This window comes from Hylobates moloch, unplaced genomic scaffold (assembly GCF_009828535.3).
Source record: "Hylobates moloch isolate HMO894 unplaced genomic scaffold, HMol_V3 SCAFFOLD_5, whole genome shotgun sequence".
In the NCBI taxonomy this organism is placed as follows: domain Eukaryota; kingdom Metazoa; phylum Chordata; class Mammalia; order Primates; family Hylobatidae; genus Hylobates; species Hylobates moloch.
In genome coordinates this window covers 140,772,657-140,793,345 of record NW_026652280.1, presented here as the reverse complement: position 1 = coordinate 140,793,345, position 20,689 = coordinate 140,772,657, and the positions used below count along the sequence as shown (strand labels likewise).

The window sequence follows — 20,689 nt, the reverse complement described above, 5'->3', positions numbered from 1 at the left end:
GGCATAGGGGCTCACGCCTGTAATCCAAGCACTTTGGGAGGCTGAGGCAGGCTGATTACCTGAGGTCAGGAGTTCTAGAACAGCCTGGCCAACATGGTGAAATCCTGTCTGTACTAAAAAGACAAAAATTAGCGGGGCGTAGTGGTGGGCACCTGTAATGCCAGCTAATCAGGAGGCTGAGGCAAGAGGAGAATCACTTGAACCCAGGAGGCAGAGGCTGCAGTGAGCCGAGATCATACCGCCATACTCCAGCCTGGGTGACAGAGCGAGACTCTGTCTCAAAAAAAAAACAAAGAAAAGAAAAGAATAAAAGCTTCCTCACCAGAAATAAGACCAACGTCTAGATCCAGGGGAAAATCTCTCTTCAGTGAAGAAGGAACTATCTTTTGCATTTACCACTATATCTCCCGTGTTAAGTACAGTGTTAAATAGCTACATAGATGAGATAATTTGATAGAACAGTAACAGCTAATCTTTATTGAGCACTTAGTGTATGGCTATGTGACATGTACTATTCTGTGAGTTCTGCATCAATTAAATAATTGAATGCTTACAACAATGTTGTAAGATATGTGCTTGTGCCATCCCCATTTGAGAGATGAGGATACTGAAGTGTAGAAAGGCCGGATACCTTGTTCAAAGTTGGACAGCTCTTAAGTGAGAGAGCCAAAATTCAACAACAGACACTTTTGGATTCAAAACCTATGCTTGGAAAGTAAAGAAATTAGCTTTTTTTCACTGTAACATGCATGAAAAGTTTAGAGAGAAGAACTGAACTTAGTCTTATGGGCTAAATTGTGTCTCCCCGACCCCAAATTCATATATTAGAGTCCTAACCCCCAGTATCTCAGAATGTGATTGTATTTAGAGATAGGGTCTTTAAAGAGGTAATTAGGTTAAGTGAGATCATTCAGGGGGCCCTATTCCAACATGACTGGCATTCTTATAGGAAGAGGAAATTTGGACACAGACATGTATAGTGGGAAGAGTATCTGAAGACACAAACAGAAGGTGGTCATCTGCAAGCCAACAAGAGAGGCCTCAGGAGAAACCAACTCTGCTGATACCTTGATCTCAGACTTCTAGCCTCCAGAATCATGAGAAAACTAGTATGTGTTGTTTAAGCCACCCAATCTGTGAGAATCTGTTATGGCAGCCCTAGCAAATGAATACATTCAGTGTTAAGACATAAAACAGGAGCCAAAGAAAATGCACTTGGTCCAAACTAGTAAAAAAAAAAAAAAACGTCAATCTGGTTGGGTGCAGTGGCTCATGCCTGCAATCCCAGCACTTTAGGAGGCCAAGGCAGGTAGGTCACTTGAGTTCAGGAGTTCGAGATTGGCCAACATGGTGAAACCTCGTCTCTACTTAAAATACAAAAATTAGCTGGGCCTGGTGGCGGGCGCCTGTAGTCCCAGCTACTTGGGAGGCTGAGACAGGAGAACCGGGTGAACCCAGGAGGCAGAGGTTACAGTGAGCCAAGATCGCACCACTGCACTCCAACCTGGGCGACGGAGCAAGACTCTGTCACAAAACAAACAAACAAAAACCAAAGTCAATTTAAGACATATAGTTGTTTCCATTCCATGGATATAAATTGACCAGTTATACAACTTTTGCAAGTTCCATTAGGTGGGATGCCTATCAGGACATTCTTTTTGATGGCCCAGACAACTCCATTGTCACAAAATGAATACGGAGACAAAAAAGTAACTCCAGTTCTAATTTGTGATGGGTCTCTATGTTTTTTGATTTTCTTGCCCTCAGATATTTTCATGTTCTGAGTAAAGCCTCTTTCTTTTCTATATACTCATTTATCAGGTGCCTCATGTTTTTAAAATAAAAGTTTTAAAAGTAATAATGCTAAAAGTAGTATATAAGTTATACTAAAATAAAATAAGAATATAAAAATCATTCATAATCTCATCTGGAGATAAATGCTATTACCAAAGAATACATATTATCTTTATGTAAAAATGGGATCTTGATGTACATAGCATTTTTGCTCTGCTTTTATTTAATTAACATTGGTTTGAGAGCCTTTTCTCAAGTCATTAAATAGTCTTCAAAAATTATGCTTCTTAATGGCTGCATAATTCCTCCCAAAGGATATACTATAATTTATTAAATTCAATACTAACAAGGTTATTATGAAGCAGGCACTTTTCTAAACTGATAGTGGAAGTATAAACTGGAAAGCAGTTTGATATTATATATCATTATTAAAAGAATTCATACTCCTGACTCAGTAATGAAAGGTATAAGAAAGGTATTAATGTGCAAGCCATCACTTTCTCAGTGAAGTCATCTCTGACCATTGTATTTGAAATTGCACACCTGACTTTTCACTTTGACTAGTGGAGAGCCCTGAGTGTCATCCTAGGTCATTCAGTAGAGACACCAGTAGAGTCACATCTTAGTAGTAGGACTGAACTATCTCTTGAGTGAAAGTTATTCTAGACCTGCCCTAGAAATATATTAAAATAGGCCTCGAATGGGTCAAACTGATCTACATGTAATTTACTCCCCAAGACAAAGCTCAATAGTATTTAAAGAATGACAACAAATCCCTAACTCAACAACATAACAGCCATAATACTCAGCTTTCAATTAAAAATTACTGGACATACCAAGAAGCAAGAAAATGTGATCCAAAGGAGGAAAAAAAATCGATCAATAGAAGCAAACTTAGAAATGATGGAGATAATGAAATTAGAAGGTAATACCATTAAAACAACTACTATAGCTATGTACAAGTATTTAAAGTAAAACATAATGTCATGAGAAGCAAAAATCTTTTTTTAAAGAATCAAATAGAACTTCTAGGGATGAAGAGTATAACATCTAAAATAAAGATTTCACTGGATGAGTATAGAAGCAGATATGACTCTGCAGAAGAAAAGATCAGTGAACATGAGGGCATAGCAAATTAGAATATATCCAAAATGAAGCACACAGAAAAAGACTGAAAAAAAAATGAACAGAGCTTTTTGTCTTGTGGAATAATAGCAAGCAGTCTAACACATGCAAACTTGTCCACATGGAGAGAAGTAGGAGGACAGAACAAGTATAAATTATGGTGAGAAATTTTCCCAATTTGATAAAAAGAATAAACCCACAGATCCAGGAATCTAATTAAATCCCATGCAGGATAAAAATGAATGACACCAAGAAAAATCATTGAAAACCAGTGATAAGAAGAAAATATCAAAAGCAGCCAGAGAAAAAAAGATTAATTACCTACAGAGTAATCAAGATGAAATAAACAGCAGACTTTTTGTCAGAAACATGTAAGCAAAAAGACAATGGAACAACATCTTTAACATGCTAAAAGACGTAGGGGAGGGGAAAGCCTGTCAATCTACAATTCCAAACCCAGCAAAAATATTCTGCCTAAATGAAGGCAAAATAAAAACTGTTTTAGAAAAATAAAAGCAAACAGAACTTATTGTTGGCAGACCTGAACTATAAGAAATGTTCAAAGAAGTTCCTCTAGTAAAAGAAAAATCATATGAGAGAAATTTGGATCTATACAAAAGAATAATGAATGTCAGAAATGATAAACATGTGAGTAAATATGAAATACTTTTCTTTAAAAGATAATTGAAGCAAAAATATTTACAATGAAGTATGGAGTTTGTAACATATATAGAAGTACAATGTATGATGCCATAGCACAAACACTCTTGGGGGGAAATGAAAATATATTATTGTAATGTTCTTACATTATATATGAAGTAGTCTAATACTATTTGAAGAAAGACCAGTAAGTTTAACAATGCATATTGCAAACCCCAAAGCAATCAATTAAAAAAATAAGTAGCATTAGAATGATTTTTACATTGGAACTATATAGAAAATAATAAAAAGAATAAGGCTTCAATCCTTTGGAGAAACTAAGTATCAATTCTGACTGAACTGATTATTGCTTATAAGAAACTGGCAACCTATTTTGACAAAGTGTATGTTATCTAATGAGAATCTTTAATGTGTCTCTAATTAATATTAATGTATAAACATTAAGGTTTTTTTCCTATTGATTCTACATTTTTTGATGGAAAGTAAACAAATTAATGAGCATCTTTAACATAAAATTAACTGAAATTTTTTAAAATGTATGTTCTTTGTGTAATAAAATCTATATTATGTTATTCTACATCATTAAATATTTGTTTACTTTTCCTCATATGACTTTAACAAAAAGAAAATGTCATTCCATTTCAGGGAGTGTATCCTAGTAGTTTACATATAGACTTTAGTATCTGACTATCTGGGTTCCAATCTCAGCTTGACCATTTACCAGACATACGACTGTGAGTATGTTACTTAATACCTTTGTATTGTAGTTCCCTGTAATGTAGGGAAAATAGTGCCTACCTCAAAGACTTATTAGGAGGATCAAATGAATTAATATATTGAAAGCATTTAAAAACGTACCAGGAAAATAGCAAGTACTGTAAGAGTGTTAACTATAATTTATAAAAATTAGTATACTATGGCTAGAGAACTGAGATCCAAAGAGATAAAAAAATACAGATGTTGTAAAAAGAAGAAACTACTTGAGAACTATTAGGTTGGTGCAAAAGTAATTGTACCAACCTAATAGAAGAGCTACTTTAGTTCTACCCTATCACTAACTAGTTGTGTGGCCGCAGACATGATGCTAAATGTCTCTGGGCCTCGTTTACTCAAGTGTTCTCTTCTCCCTCATATCCTACTATGATTTCTTGCATAGATATTAAGAATCTAGTGTATTATATTATGTTAAGTATCAAGATATTCTCTCAAGGTTGTTATTGGAGAGAAAGTCACATTTAAAATTAAAGTCATGTTTAAAATTAAAATTAAAGTCACAATTAAAATAGTACAACATGTTAGGTATAATGATGGAGACCAGAGAACTGCCTGCCACTACAGAAAGCCAGTGAATCCATGGGCATTACTAAACTCTTGTCACCCAAAAGGAGGTCAACTTAGAACATATACTTCTATGGCTACTGTTCTAATTTTGATCGTGCTTCTGCCATTGATGATATTAGCTCATGGAACTAAACTTTATTGGATGTTGGATTAGTAGGTGAATGATTCCTTTTGCAGCTTCTTTCTAAGAAGAATTTGCAAATGGCATCAAGGGTCACCCTGTTTGACAGAGTTGCTTCTAATCCCTCCAAATAATGAAGCCATAATTGTCCACACATTTTTATTCTTAGGTAAGAAGCTACTTTTAAGATAGCATCATAGCAGCTAATTACTACAATTTCAAGTTTGAACCCCTTCTAATCCCTAATAATCCAAGGTAGAACAAAAAGCCAAAAATATACAATGGCTTTATTAAAAAAAAAACAGAAAATATGAGAAATTTTAATGCAACAATCTCACTGTATTAACAAATCATATTTAAGAAAAGATAGATATGAAGTTGATTTAGAAATTATTATGACTATCATAAATACTTGAGGATATTTAAAGATAAACTAATAATGCAAGGCATTTTTAATAGTTTACCACAAAGACCAGTCACATTTGTTCCCTTTAAAATATGATTTAATCAAAAAGAAGAATAAAAGTTTCTGTTATGGGTTGAGTTGTGTTCCCCAAAAAGATAGGTTGAAATCCTAAGGCCTAGTACCTGGGAATGTGGCCTTGTTTGGAAATAGGCTGTTTACAGATGTAACAAAGTTAAGATGAGGTCATACTGAATTGGGATGGACCTAATCCAATGACTGGTGTCCTTCCATAAAAAGAGGAAATTTGATCACAGAGACACAGGCACATGGAAGAAGAGGCCATGGAAAGATAGAAGCAGATATTGGAGTGATGCATACACAAACCAAGGAACACTGAGAACTGCTGGAAGCCACCAGAAGCTAGAATAAACAATTATTTTCTATAACCATTGAAGGTAGCATGGCCCTGCTAACACCTTGATTTCAGACTCTCAGCGTCCAGAACTGTGAAAGAATAAATTTCTGTTGTTTTAAGCCACCCAGTTTACAGTACTTTGGTACGGCAGCCCTCAGGAATTAATACAGTTTCTTCAGCAAAATTCCAATGGCAGGACTTCTACTTTCAAGCCAAAATGGAGGAACAATGATTTTCCTGCCTGAAACAAATAATAAAACTGGACAAATTATATAAAACAACATTTTTCAGACATAGCACATCAAACTGCACAGCATAGTGATTGCTTAGAGTGGGGAAACAAGACAAGACCTACAATTACCCCAGCTTACTGCTTGAAAAGAAGATCCAAGCTGTAGCACAGGTAGGGGGAACCCAGGCAGTCTAGCAGTCTCCCTGAGTTGATGAGAGCTAGTTTTTTGGAGAAGCAAGTATGTCTAGAAATAATGGGCAGAGTGCTGGACAGGAAAGAGCTACACAAAGAGAGCTCCAGAGATCTGAAAAGGGCACCCCTTATGTCTTCAACTAAGTTCTGTTCAGTACATTCAGATGAAGAAATTATCCCAGGCTGGGGAAAGAACTGCCTAAAAGGAGCAGAAGAAACAATTCTTGCAACATACAAAGAGCTGGGAATATTTTGTGTTCTCAGCAGCCAGAGTGGAAAACTTCACAAATTATGGGGCAGCAAGTGAGATATTCAGAAAGGTTTTGCCTCAGTCCTGGGGACAAATTAGCCCTAAATTAAATGCCACTTTGGTCTCTACAAAACTTAAAAGTAAGACTTGAAATCATTAAACAGTTTCCAAGTAATGGTGTTCCAGAACAAAATCCAAGAATGTTTTAAGGAATATAATATCTAGCACCCAACAACGTAGAATTCACAATGTATGACATCCACTCAAAGCTTACTAGCATGCAAATAAGCAGAAAAATATGATCTACAATTAGGAGAAAAATTAATCAATGTAAACAGACTCAGAAATGACACACATGATAGAATTAGTAGATAAAGAGATTAAGAGTTATTATTTTAACTATATTCCATATATTGAAAAAGGTCAAGGAAAGATTAAGCATGCTAAGTAGCAACATGGAAGATATTTTAAAAGACCCAAGTCAAGCTTCTAGAGTTAAAACTACAATGTCTAGGGCCGGGCATGATGGCTCACGCCGGTAATCCCAGCACTTTGGGAGGCCAAGTTGGGTGGATCATAAGGTCAGGAGATTGAAACCATCCTGGTCAACATGGTGAAACCCTGTCTCTACTAAAATACCAAAAATTAGCTGGGCATGGTGGTGTGCACCTGTAGTCCCAGCTATTCACGAGGCTGAGGCAGGGGAACCGCTTGAACCCAGGAGGCGGAGGTTGCAGTGAGCTGAGATCGCACCATTGAGCTCCAGCCTGGCAACAGAGCAAGACTCCATCTCAAAAAACAAAACAAAACAAAACAAAACAAAACTACAATGCCTGAGATAAAAAAAATAATAAATTGATTAACAGCAGATTATATACCTCCCATAAAAGATTAATGAACTTGAGATACAGCATTAGAAGTTTTCCATGGTGAAAACAGGGGAAAAGACTAAAAGTAAAAAACAAAGAGAGTTCCAGTGAGTTGGTGAAAACTTTGAGTGACCTAATATATATGTAATTGGAGTCTTTGAAGTGCAGAGAGGGGTAGTGGTGAGACCAAAACACATTTGAAAAAATAATAGCTGAAATTTTTGTTTAAATTTCATGAAAAATTTAAACTCACAGATCCAAGAACACCAAGTGCAAGAAACATGAAGAAAACTACACCAAGGCACATCACAAATTGCTTAAAAATGGTAATAAAGTCAGGTGCAGTGGTTCATGCCTGTAATCCTAGCACTTTGGGAGGCTCAAGAAGGCAGATCACTTGAGGTTAGGAGTTCGAAACCAGTCTGGTCAATATGGTAAAACCCCATCTCTACTAAACATACAAACAAATTAGCCAGGCATGGTGGTGGGTGCCTGTAATCCCAGCTACTCAGGAGGCTGAGGCATGAGAATCACCCAGGAGGCAGAGGTTGCAGTGAGCCGAGATCATGCCACTGCACTCCACCCTGGGCGACAGAGCAAGACTAGGTCGGAAAAAAAAAAAAAGGAGAAATTCTTAAAAGCAGCCAAAGAAAAGATACATTGCAGCCAGGCGCAGTGGCTCACGCCTGTAATTCCAGGACTTTGGGAGGCCGAGGCAGGCGGATCACGAGGTCAGTAGTTTGAGACCAGCCTGGCCGACATGGTGAAACCCCATTTCTACTGAAAATACAAAAAAAAAAAAATTAGTTGAGTGTGGTGGCACATGCTTGTAGTCCCAGCTACTCAGGAGGCTGAGACAGGAGAATTACTTGTACCCAGGAGGCAGAGTTTTCAGTGAGCTGAGATCATGCCATTGTACTCCAGCCTAGACGATGGAATGAGACTCTGTTAAAAAAAAAAAATGCATAGAGAAGAACAAATTTTTGAATGTCAGCTGATTTTTCATCAGAAACAATATAAGCCAGAAGCAGCAGGGCTATAAAGCAATGAAAGAAAATACTGCCAACCTAGAAGTCCAATATCTAGTAAAAATATCTTCCAAAAATTAGGGTGAATATACAGATGAGTGCATAAAACAACCGGTTAAAACCTTATTAAAGTCTGTAGTCTAGTTATTAGTATTGCTCTCATGTCAATTTCCTGGTTTGATATTGTACTAGTGATAAGATGCCACTCTTGGAGGAAGCTGGGTGAAGGGCTCATGAGATTGACTCTATGAACTATTTTTGCGACTTCCTATGAGCCTATATTATTTCAAAATAAAAAGTTGAAAAAAGAAAATAAAAAAGTTTTTCAGATATGCAAAAGCTAAAAGAATCCACTGCCAGCACACCTGCTCAAGAAACATTAAAAGAAGTGCTTCAGGCAGAAGCAAAAATAATACTTAAACAAAGGAATAAGGAGCACCAGAAATGGTAAATATAAAAGACTTTTGTCTCATTCTGTATATCTTTCTAAAGATAATTGGATGTTTAAGGCCAAAATATTGGCTGGGTGAGGTGGCTCACGCCTGTAATCCCAGCACTTTGGGAGGCCAAGGTGGTGGATCACCTGAGGTCAAGAGTTCGAGACCAGGCTGGCCAACATGGCAAAACCCTGTCACTACTAAAAATACAAAAAATTAGCTGGGCGTGGTGGCACGCGCCTGTTATCCCAGCTACTCGGGAGGCTGAGACAGGAGAATCGCTTGAACCCAGCAGGCAGAGGTTGCAGTGAGCTGAGATCACACCACTGCTCTCCAGCCTGGGCAACAAGAGCAAAACTCTGTCTCAAAAAAAACCCCAAAAACAAAAAACCAACAACAAAGAGTTATAGTTTATAAGCCAATAAAAAAGGAAATACAAGAGAATAATAAAACAATTCAATCCCCAAAAGGAAGAAAAGGTAGACAGTATTAAAAAGTAGAGAATGGGCCATGTGAGGTGGCACATGCCTGTAATCCTAGCACTTTGGGAGGTCAAGATGGGTGGATTGCTCCAGCCCAGGAGTTCAGCCTGGGCAATATAGTGAGAGCTCATTTCTACAAAAAATTATCTGGGTGTGGTGTTGCACACCTGTAGTCCCAGCTACTCAGGAGACTGATGTGGGAGGATGGCTTGAGCCTGGGAGGTGACGGTTGCAGTGAGCCAAGATCGCGCCACTGCACTCCAGCCTGGGTGACAGAGTGAGACCCCATCTCAAAAAAAAAAAAAAAAAAAAAGAAAGAAAGAAAGAAAAATAAAGTAGTAGAGAATGTCACATTGAATAAGAAGGCAAAACCCAAGCTATAAGAAACCTAATTTAAATATAAAGACACAAGTAGGTTAAAAGCAAAAGGATTTTTCAAACAGCATATAAACACTAATCAAAAGAATACTAGAATAGGGATTAGATTTCAGAACAAAGAATATTACTAGGGATAAAGAAGTTGTATTAGATTAGTTATGGTTCTCCAAAAGAAACAGAACCAGAAAAATGCATGTATGTATATATGTGTGTGTGCGTGTGTACATGTGTGTACGTGTGTGTATGTGTAGAAGTAGAGAGAGATTTATTATAAGGAATTGGCTCATGTGAGTATGGAGGCTGACAAGCCCCAAGATCTGCAGTTGGCATGCTAGAGACCTAGGAGAGCTGATGGTGAAGTTCCAGCCTGAAGGCCAGCAGGCTTGAAACCCACGAAGAATCAATGTGTCAGATTGAGATGAAGGCAGAAGAAACCTCACATCTCAGCTCAAAGGTAATCAGGCAGGAAGAATTACCTCATACAGAAGAGTCAGTCTTATTGTTCTATTCAGGCCTTCAGCTGATTGGATGAGGCCCACCCACATCGGAGAGCACCATCTGCTTAACTCAGTCTACTGATTCAAATGTTAACCTCATCCAAAAACACCCGCACAGACACACTCAGAATGTTCAACCAAACATCTGGGACCCTGTAGCCCAGTCAAATTTAATGCATAAAATTAACCATCAATGATATGGTTTGGCTCTGTGTCCCCACCCAAATCTCATCTTGTAGCTTCCATAATTCCCATGTGTTGTGGGAGGGACCTGGTGGGAGATGATTGAATCATGGGGGCGGGTATTTCCCTTGCTATTCTCGTGATAGTCATGGGTCTCACAAGATCTGATGGTTTTAAAAATGGGAGTTTCTCTGCACAAGCTCTCTTTTTGCTTGGTGCCATCCATGTAAGATGTGACTTGCTCCTTTTTGCCTTCCACTGTGATTGTGAGGCCTCTTCAGCCATGTGGGACTGTAAGTCCAATAAACTTCTTTCTTTTATAAATTGCCCAGTCTCGGGTATGTCTTTATCAGCAGCGTGAAAACAGACTAATTATGAAATGAAAGAGTCATTTAGTAATCACAGATGAGTCAATTTATCCAGAGGATATAGCAATTCTAAATGTTTATCCATCTAACAACAGAAGTTCAAAATACATCAAGCAAAACCTAACAGAACTAAAAAGAAAAATAGACATATTCATAATTATAGTTGGAGATTTCAATATTCCTCTCTCAATTATCCAAAGAATAGGTAGACAAAAAAATTAACACTATCAAACAATTTTGCCTAACTGACATGTATGGATCACTCCACCCACAATAGCAGACTAGACATTCTTTTCAAGATGGACTATATTCTGGGCCGTAAAACCAGTCTCAAGAAGTATAAAAGAATTCAAGTCAAACACAGTGTATTTTCTGACCACAATAAAATGAAGCTAGAAATAAATAACAGAATCATACCTGGAAAATATCCAAATATCCTAAATAACACACTTCTAAATAACCTGAGTCAAAAAAGAAACCAAAAATGAAATTAGAAAGTCTTTTAAACAGATTAAAAATAAAAACATAACATGTCAAAATATGTGGGATGCAGCTGAAGCAGGAGTAGAGGGAAATTTATAGCATTAAGTGCTTATAATAGAGAGAAAATGTTTTTGACCAGTGACCTCAGCTTCCATATTAAGAAACTAGACAAATAAAAGAAAATTAAACCCAAAGCAAACAAAGGAAAGGAAATAAAGACAGATGGCACATCATGAACAACAGTGGAATCAAATAAAACAATATCCCAAAATGCCACTAAATGTAATGGAATCCTGGAGCGCTGTCATTTTACCTAATATGCTCTCCCTTCTTATCCACTGTGCCCACTGCCTAGGGAAGGCGTTCAAATAATCAGGCTCACCTTTAACACTATACAACAGAAACCTCGCATCATTTCAAGTAAGGCCAAGAATATAATTCACACATCCACTAGCTATCATTAGAACACCAGAAGACACACGTTTACCCAAAAGGCTATGCACATTAGGAAGTCTAGATTGCTTACCAAAGGGAAGAACAAAGACATTTAAAATAAAAATATGTAACTCCTTATGAATGAGAGTTCATAACTAAGGGATCCTTATTAAAGGATCCTCAGGTCTTTGCTGATGCTATGTCCAAAGCATAATAAATTATATCCAAGAAGAGAAAAACACAGCTTACCCTTCCAAGCTTTATGGAGGAAGCACTGGAAGTCTCAAGAGCAGCACCATCCAGTGTGACAAGAAGACTTCACCCCAGTGTGGGGCAGTGTTCAGGCAGGGCTCCTAAAGCAGCTCATGTATACTGTACCTTTATGAAGTCACTCATTATATACACACTATTTACGCAAGCTCTCCTTTAGACTGTGTCGTCCTCAAAGTCATGGACCACGTCTGTCATCTTTGTATCCCCAAACCCTAGTATGGTACAATCATTTCACAAATGTGCTTTAAAAGGCACGTGTGAACTCCCCAAGAATCTACTGAGTTGTAAATAACACCTGATGCAATTGCCTGAAGACTGAACAGTAAACAAAACAAGACTTCAGATCCACATTGAAACCAAAGAACAGAGGCTTATGTCTCCTTTCTGAGTTCAATTAGATTTTTAAAACATTCTTTTTAAAGTCGATTTGTTTTGTTTCCGGTCTACGGTGAGAGTTTGAGTGGGTCCAGGTTTTATCTGAAGCAGTCTGCCCATCCTTTTCCCATGATGTTCTGGAAGAAAGCAGACTGCTGATGACTCACAACTCAGCACACTTGTTAGTTCCTATGTACTGACACCAAATTGTGTTCCAAAAGAGAAGCCTTTACAAAGGATCAAAACCTGGCCTTAGGATGTGGTTCATGTTCTAAGCTTTCCAACATGGTGCTAATTTAACTGCATGTGGTTCCAGGTGGGTTAATGACTAATAGCTGGAGAGGTGATTTCAGGCAGAAATTGTCTCAATTCTCACTTTCTGTCACTTCAGAAGTTTTCCCTGAGTTTGTTTCCAACCCCACCTTCGTCCTCCACCTCCTTCTCTGGCCCCAGCTTTCAGGGTTGCAGCGCTTGGAAAAAGCATTTGCAGGATGGCCCAGCTATGCATGCTGGCCCTTTCTAGTTGCTTTTCCTGAAATGGGACACAAGGACTTCTCCTCTATTCAAAATAGCAGAGCAATGAAAGTGCAGAAAGCCCAGAGGAAAGAAAGGTGGAGGGAGTCTGGATTAGTGGTGATAACAAGAAATGAATCCCTGAGAACGTCCTAATTCACGACTGCTCTTCAGCTTCTCTTGATTTCCACAACCTAGTCTTGCTAAGTCAGTTCTTCCTTATCACTTGCTACACCCCACGCTCACAGTGACTGCTGACTTTCTCTATTCACCACAGAATGTGACCCTCCCCTCCTAAAGGCTCTCCAGGAGCTTCAGATTTAAACCAAGCTGACGCTGATCACAAACATTTGTAGGGCACATCTCAGTTTCTGGAGAGCTGAAACAAGACTTCATTCAATCCTCCCAATAATTCTGTGAGATATTATTATTTCTGTTTTACCACTGATGAGACTGAGGCCCCGTGAGATTAGGTGGTTAACCTGAGTCGCACCACAGCAAGTGTACCCTCTGACCCCTGCATTCTTTCTTGCTACCACGTGGCCTCAAAGCCTCTACAAAGAGTTCGGCCTTTCTTCTCCTGATGCCTGATATTTTCCATTTTTGTTTCTGAGCCTTCTCTCCCTTGCTTATTCCATACCTCTGATCCTTAACCTCCCCTCTCCAACACACACACTGTCACACACAAACACACACACACACCTCAGTGCACTTATCTAACACCTTCTTCATATAGTCATCTAACTTCCTTCTCAAAGCAGTCTTCCAGGTTACAGCATAGTACTCTAGTGCAGCCTCAGACTGCCCGTGGCAACTTCCATCCATTTTTCAACCACAAAATAAGAAAATCATACTTCCTTAGTTATTTTTAATTATACTGCACCATTTCCTCTGGAATCTGTCATCTGTCCCTGGAAAACAGATGATTTAGATTCCATATGTCTAAATCATTCTACCCAGTGCCTAGCAAAGAAGCAAAGATAAGTGCAGGCTATCACCATGCCTGTTCTCTGATCAAACTGATGGTGACAGGAATGTTCACGTGATGGCAATGATCCCATTCACTTTAATCTGTACCTCCTTTTAAAAGCTAAAGAGTCATCAGTGGCTCAAAGACTTCAAATCAGTGCATCTGAAAGTGCTAAGGAAAGTGTAAAGGGCTGGCTCTATAAAGGCGAAGTGGTGGTAACAATAAAAAAAAAAAGAGAGAGAAAAATGGCAAACACTCATAAAGGGAGTGAAAACTCAAGGAATCAGGACTGTGTAGCAGAAATGTAGAAAGAGGACAGAACTTGGAGTCAGACAGGCCTGGATTAGAATCCTTGTTTGGTCACATTCCAACTCTCTAATCCTGGACAAGTTGCTTAACTTCTCTGAGCCTTCATTCCCTAAGCTTAGAAAGATGTCAAAAAGCTCATCTCAGAGGGCTCTCCTGAACATGAACCTGTAAGGTGTTTGGCCCATGGCAGGTGCCCTGTAAATGTCACTTCCCTTCTCTTTCCCCTTCTGAAAGAAGGATCCATAATGATAAGAATTTTCAATAGCACCCAAAGGGTTGGTCCCATCTGTAATCAATGCATTTTAAGAGGCTCACCTGAAAGTTCTCGCTTCTAGATGTTTTCTAATCTCTAAGGAATGTGCACATTCCTTGCAGTCCCCAGCTTCAAAGGGAATATGTATGTTAGGGAATAACTGTGCCCAATCCCTCTCATCCATAAAAATATACACAGTAACAAGACCTCAGATCTTTAAAGGGTGAGACTCAGAGTTGGACATCCCTTGTGTGTACTCCCAAAGCTGCACTGCTTCTAGAACTTTAATCCACAGTATTGTGTTATCTGTTTAAGCATCTGCATCTCTCCTAGGCAGCTAGAGCCATGAAGTAAAGTCCATATATTATTCCTCTTTGCATTGCTGCCTAGCATGCAGCATGCCATACATGTCATGTTTATTAGAATGAACTGAATCATCTATCTTCTGGGTCTGCAATGCTTTAGCATATAGTCTACACTTTCTAATTCTCCCAAAGACATTTTCCAGGGCCTTCGAAATTTTAAGCATACAATACATATTGCCTTTGTCCTTTTAGAATGAACTGTTTATAAGCTTTTTTTTTTTTTTTTTTGGCTTTTGAAAGCCAAAACCTAACTATAAAAGAATGGGTAAATGATTTCAGAGAAGCACCTGGCACTATGTTTTTTCTTTATTGCCATAACCTTGGGCAACCCCCACCCCACCCAACATTCAATGCTCAGGGACACCTTGCATAAGGCACATGCAGGGCGTGCTTGGCAGGGGCCTGGAGGGCTCCGTGCTTAGTAACTCTGTTGTGAGGATAACCACAAGCTGTGGGAGGTGGCAGCTCTGCCTGCCTCAGGTAACAAAATTGATGGCGATGACTAAGTTACAGTAGACGGATCTCTCAATCTCTGAGAAGTTCCACCTCTGTTCTGACACATCTCTTTCTTTTTTCCTCCCAGAGGAAATAGAAACAAGCTCAGGCAAGGGCCCTAAGGAGAGAACCCTTTTTCATTGTTTAACTTGTTTATTACCAGACTCTCTTTAAGAAACTGTGGGCCACAATTACTGAAAACACAAGCTAAAGACACATTTAGAACAATATTTAAGTGACAGATTCACAGTCAGTTGTTAAGGGGAAGTCAAGAAGTTGCAGGCAACTTCCTGAACTTTAAGGCAGATTTCATGAAGGACAAATACCATGCTCTCCCTGAAAGGAATGGTCTTTGAAACAGGTATTCTGCTCTACCTTAACAACCCTGCCCCCTTGTACCAATTACTGACATCTAGCAAAGCTTCAATTTTCTCATCTTTTTACTGGAAATAAAATATCCTACAGAGTTGTTTATAAAGATCAGATGAGATTGTGTATACTAACTACTTAGCCAATGGGAGGCAAAGCCCAGGCCCCATAGATGCTTCCAACTATCCCTATGTCTCCCAAGTGCTAAGGCCAAGTGTCAGCCGGCACTAACGCTCAGGCAGGGCATTTTTTACCTCTCTGATTCCTGGGGCACTTGAGTGCACCACTCCTGAGCTGGTGCAATCCTATCACCTCATAGACGAGGAAACCAAAGCAAAACCTCACATGGCTCACCACTGCCTGTAGACAAAGTCCCAGTGCCATGAGAGGTAAGCCCATTTGAGTGGTTTTTTAGTCACTGGTGTCTCAGCGCAGCCAGAATACCCGGCTGGATGGATCCTTTTGATCATATCATCTATATACCATATACCAAAGAATTTTATTGATTTTATAACTAGGGTTCTAAAGAATAGAAAATATTCTCTAGAGAATAAGACTAGCTCATTCTATGTTAATTATAGTGAAAGTAAAGATAACGGTGGTGCTTGGCAGTAGGAATAATTGTGATTTATTAAGCATTTAGTATGTGCCAGGCATCAGGCTGAGCAGTAAATATGTCTTATGTCTTATTTCACATAATAAGTCCAACTGCTTGAATACTCCCTTACACTCAATTCCCAAGACTTGCAAAAATTTGTCACAAATAAATCAGTTCAATCTCTCTGTAGAATCTGTGTGCTCATCTACTGTGCCCAGAGCAAATCCTTTCTAAATTCTGGATGTGCTATGTGTGATGTTAGTGGTCGGTTAAGAGACAGGTATCTCCAGAAATAAAACACGAAAGGCAGAGGTTAATTGCTGATTCTCTCAATCTGGAGCCAAGCCATTTGATAATGACTTATAATTATTATATTTCATATTACTCAATCATCTCTAGAAGATGGATTGCAGGGTGTGGTGGGAGAGGTGCCTTCCAGTCCTTTCCAATAAAATGTTTCTGTGTTATCACAAAACAAGAAGTTCTGTAAGGTAAGGGAGTTAGGAATGCTGGCTTCCTGTGGATAGATGCCAAGTGGAGAAAATAAACAGATAAGAGTTCCCATGGGATACGGATGCCCTAAAAAAGTGTTTCCTATCATATTGCCAAGGCGATGCCAGCTGCTTACCACATCAATTCAGGGGGACAGGAAGGAGGGAGACAGAGTAGTGGCTGGAGAGTAGATGAAGCAGAAAATTTGTAAAAAGCCAATTCCAATTTTGTTAATAGGTTATAAATTCCTAAAGCGAAAAGGTAAGTAGCAGCCCTGATTCTTGAACAAAATAAAGTCTAGTCAACTTGACAATTAAATGGAGCCCAGGGTGCTGTTCCCTACAATTTCAGGGGTGGCTGGGAGTTACAGAATGCTGGAGCAGGACAGATTCTTACAGATATTCAGTCCGGAGATCATAACTGGCACCCACAGACATTGTCTTCTTGGGTTTTCCAAGGATTAACCTAGATGGCATTTTAACATTGTAATTAATTGCCAACATTTTAAAATTTTGAAGACTTCACATAAAAATTCAGATCTCTAGTATCTCTTTTTAAAATGAGAAAATAGGCAAACAATGAACCTACATTTTCACCTAGTAACCATTCAGTCCCTCATAGATGGTCCCAGTGTCCCCATGGTTCCCAAGGCTGAGGCCAAATATCGGCCAGCACTAATCCTGAGTCATGGCATGGTGTTACCTGGTTGAATCCTGCAGGCACTTGAGTGTGTGTCCTCTGAGCTGGGAGAATCCTGTTATCTTATAGACAAGGAAACCTAGGCAAAAAGCTCACATGGCTCACTCTGCAAAGTTCCAATGCCATGACAGCAAGGCCATTCGCAGATGGTCCCAACTGACATCTCTTGCCAGTTTTCAGAAGGAATCCTATGGTCCAGTGCATCAGACTGATTGTTAAGCCCAGTCAAGGCCCTGTTCCCTTCCTCTCAAGTGTCCTTCCCTGCTATCAAACTCCTGTTCATCCTTTCAGCCCTAGATTAGTTGTTCCCCCTAACTCCTCTCTGGCAGTGAAGTATCCACACAGCATTTATGTACCCACTTCTGCAACATGCCTTAGAGTCCTCCGGGGGACGTTCAATATTAAAATCCTCTTTTTCATGTCACCAGTACCTAGCACTATGCCATGACACATCACAAGCTCTGAATAAATCTGGGATTCAGAGAAGGGTAAATACACTGTCCTCAAATATATGGGTAATTAGGCCAGGCGCTATGGCTCATGCCTGTAATCCCAGCACTTTGGGAGGCTGAGGTGGGTGGATCACTTGAGGCCAGAAATTTGAGACCAGCCTGGCCAACATGGTAAAAACCCATCTCTATTTTATATATATATATATAAAAAATTAATTATAACATAGTTGGGGAGAAAACAGGTTAAAAACAGACAGGGAGCTTGGTGCAGTGGCGCACACCTGCAATCCCAGCACTTGGGGAGGCCGAGATGGGCAGATCACTTGAGCCCAGGAGTTTAAAACCAGCCTGAGCAACATGGGAAGACCCCACCTCTACAAAAATTAGCTGGGTGTGGTGGCGTGCGCCTGTAGTCCCAGCTACTCAGGAGGCTAAGGTGGGTGGATGGCTTGAGCCCAGGAGGTCAAGGCTATGGTGAGCCTAGATCATGCCACTGCACTCTAGCCTGGGTGACAGAACTAGACCATGTTACAAAAAAAAAACAAAAAAACAACAAAAACAGACTGGGTCCAAAATGAACACCCAGACAGATGAACCATCAAGTAAGTGATGCTGAAACCTTTATCTCAATGACAAATTCAATTCCTACCAGGCCAAGCCTTATTCCAGAAGTAGGGATTGCCTGAACAATGTGGCTTATGAGGTGTCAAAAGAACCCCAGAGGTCCTAAATATCTTCCCCACCAGCCTGCCAAGGTGCTTAAAGACCACTCTATAAATGTATCTGCATTAAGACCTTTTCTGTTAAAATACAACACTCCTTTTCTCCCTCCTTCCTAAGAGCCAGTACATTAGGCAATTCTCAGGGGTTAGCACAGCTTCAGGTAATTTATCAACTATTTTTTACGTCTGATGCATTTCACCTAGACTATTTGGGTAAGCTGTGATAGAGTTAAATAAAGGTAAATTTCCAGGAGAAGAGGATGGGCCTGAATGTCTGAGGTAAGAGATGGAGAGTAGGCAGTATAGCACAGTAGTTAAGTGTGAGACCTTATGATCTGGGCCCAAATCCAGTTTTGCTGCCGGCTAAGTGAGTGACCTTTGGCTAGTCACTTACCTTCCATGCCTCCATTTCTTCATTTAGATAGAAAATGGTGTTACCCAGGAAGGGGAACATCACACACCGGGGCCTGTTGTGGGTCAGGGGAGAGAGGAGGGATAGCATTAGGAGATATACCTAATGTTAAATGACGAGTTAATGGGTGCAGCACACCAAAATGGCACATGTATACATATGTAACAAACCTGCACGTTGTGCACATGTACCCTAAAACTTAAAGTATAAAAAATAAATAAATAGATAAATAAATAAATAAATAAAATTAAAAAAAGAAAAAGAAAATGGTATTACCAAGATGACCTACTTCAATGGGGCATCTGAGAATTAAAGGAATCAATATATAGAAGGCATTTAAAGTGATGCCCAGACCTATGTGAACCCTATATAATGTGTTAATTTCTGTCATTATTAGAGGGGATGACATGAGATTTGGCCCTGAAAGGAGCTGCTCTGGCTTTACTACTTGCTGCCTCCTTTCCCAATTTACTGAGAAGGAGGCAAGGTCCCTAGAGGATGAGCAGCGTCCCCAAGGCCACAGGCTACTGATGGCAGAGCCAGGACTTCCTATCCAGGGCTCCCCACACGCGGAACTTCTCGAGGAGGAAGAGGGGAAGGGGTCGTGGGAGCCCAGGAGAAATCGGGAGCCAGCTTTACCATGTGTCCCTTCTGGGGATAATGGAATCCAGGCCCTTCGGGGCTTTTCCCCAGAGTTGGCTCCACGTCCCGCTCTCGGGTGCGCTTGGTGTCCACGCAAACGCCATCCTCCGAACATCCCCCCCGCCCCCCGCCCCACACAGACCCAAACCCTCGCGCCGGACGCACTCTCTACGTCTGGCACAGCACGGCAGCTCGCTGCCCCGCTGGGAGGACGAGTCAACAGGGGGGCGGACGGGAAAAGTGACACAATTGGGCCGCGGCGCCCTCCGCGCCTCCCACGCAGCGCAGGGCGGACTTCGGCCCTCAGAGGGGTGAAGACTGGGGCCGAACTGCCTGGGCCTACCCCGCCGCCCGCAACCCTCCGGGGTCCCGCGCGGAGGGAGGCCTGGGCGCAGGCGGCCGCGGCGCACTTTTCAGGAACGCGGCGGCCGCAAGGCTGCCAGGCCCGGTCGCAGGACCGCCGCCCCCGCCGCCACCGCCCCCCGAAGCTAGATGACGGAGTCTTGAAAGACTTTCACCAAATATGGGCCGGGGCTGGAAACGTCCTGCGCCGCGCACCGCCGGAAACCTCGAGTCCTGGCAACCGCGGTGACTGTGGGCGCGCGGGCGGGGTGGCCGGCAGGGGGCGGCTGTAGCAGCCGGGCAGGCGCATCCGGATGCCTCGGTCCCGCGCCCTCCCGCCGTGCGTACCCTCTCCGCTCCCTCTGCAGGGGTCCCGGAGCCGACCGCCCTCTCCGCGAGTCGGCCACCCAGTTCCTGCCGCAGCCACCAGGATCGTGGCTTCCTGGGGCTCTCCTGGCTATCAAGCCAAGGGGATGGGGGCGGGGAAATGGTAGAGGAGAGAAATGGGATGGTACGGGGGCGCACCTTTCATTAAGGTGGCTTTGAAGAGTGGAGTTGTGAGACTGGGTGTGCACGCGAGGATCTATGAAGACACACACACACACCCCTACTACAGGCACTCCGGTCGTCCAGGGCAGTGGTTCTCAGGGTGTGATCTCCGGACCAGCAGCATCACTATCACCTGGGGACTTGTTAGAAATGTAACTAATCA

General features: G+C 40.9%; 1 protein-coding gene across 1 annotated transcript in view; it reads right to left on the bottom strand.

Annotated features, from left to right (window-relative positions):
- Positions 1 to 20,197, bottom strand: part of DDAH1 (dimethylarginine dimethylaminohydrolase 1) — a 272,971-nt gene extending 252,774 nt beyond the window's left edge. The window contains exons 1-2 of the mRNA XM_058439623.1: positions 20,154 to 20,197; positions 18,976 to 19,048 (exon numbers count right to left, since the gene is read on the bottom strand). Coding sequence (XP_058295606.1) covers positions 18,976 to 19,035 — 60 coding nt within the window. The 5' untranslated portion in view covers positions 19,036 to 19,048; positions 20,154 to 20,197. The remainder of the gene's footprint in view (positions 1 to 18,975; positions 19,049 to 20,153) is intronic.
- Between the last annotated feature and the right edge of the window lie 492 nt (positions 20,198 to 20,689).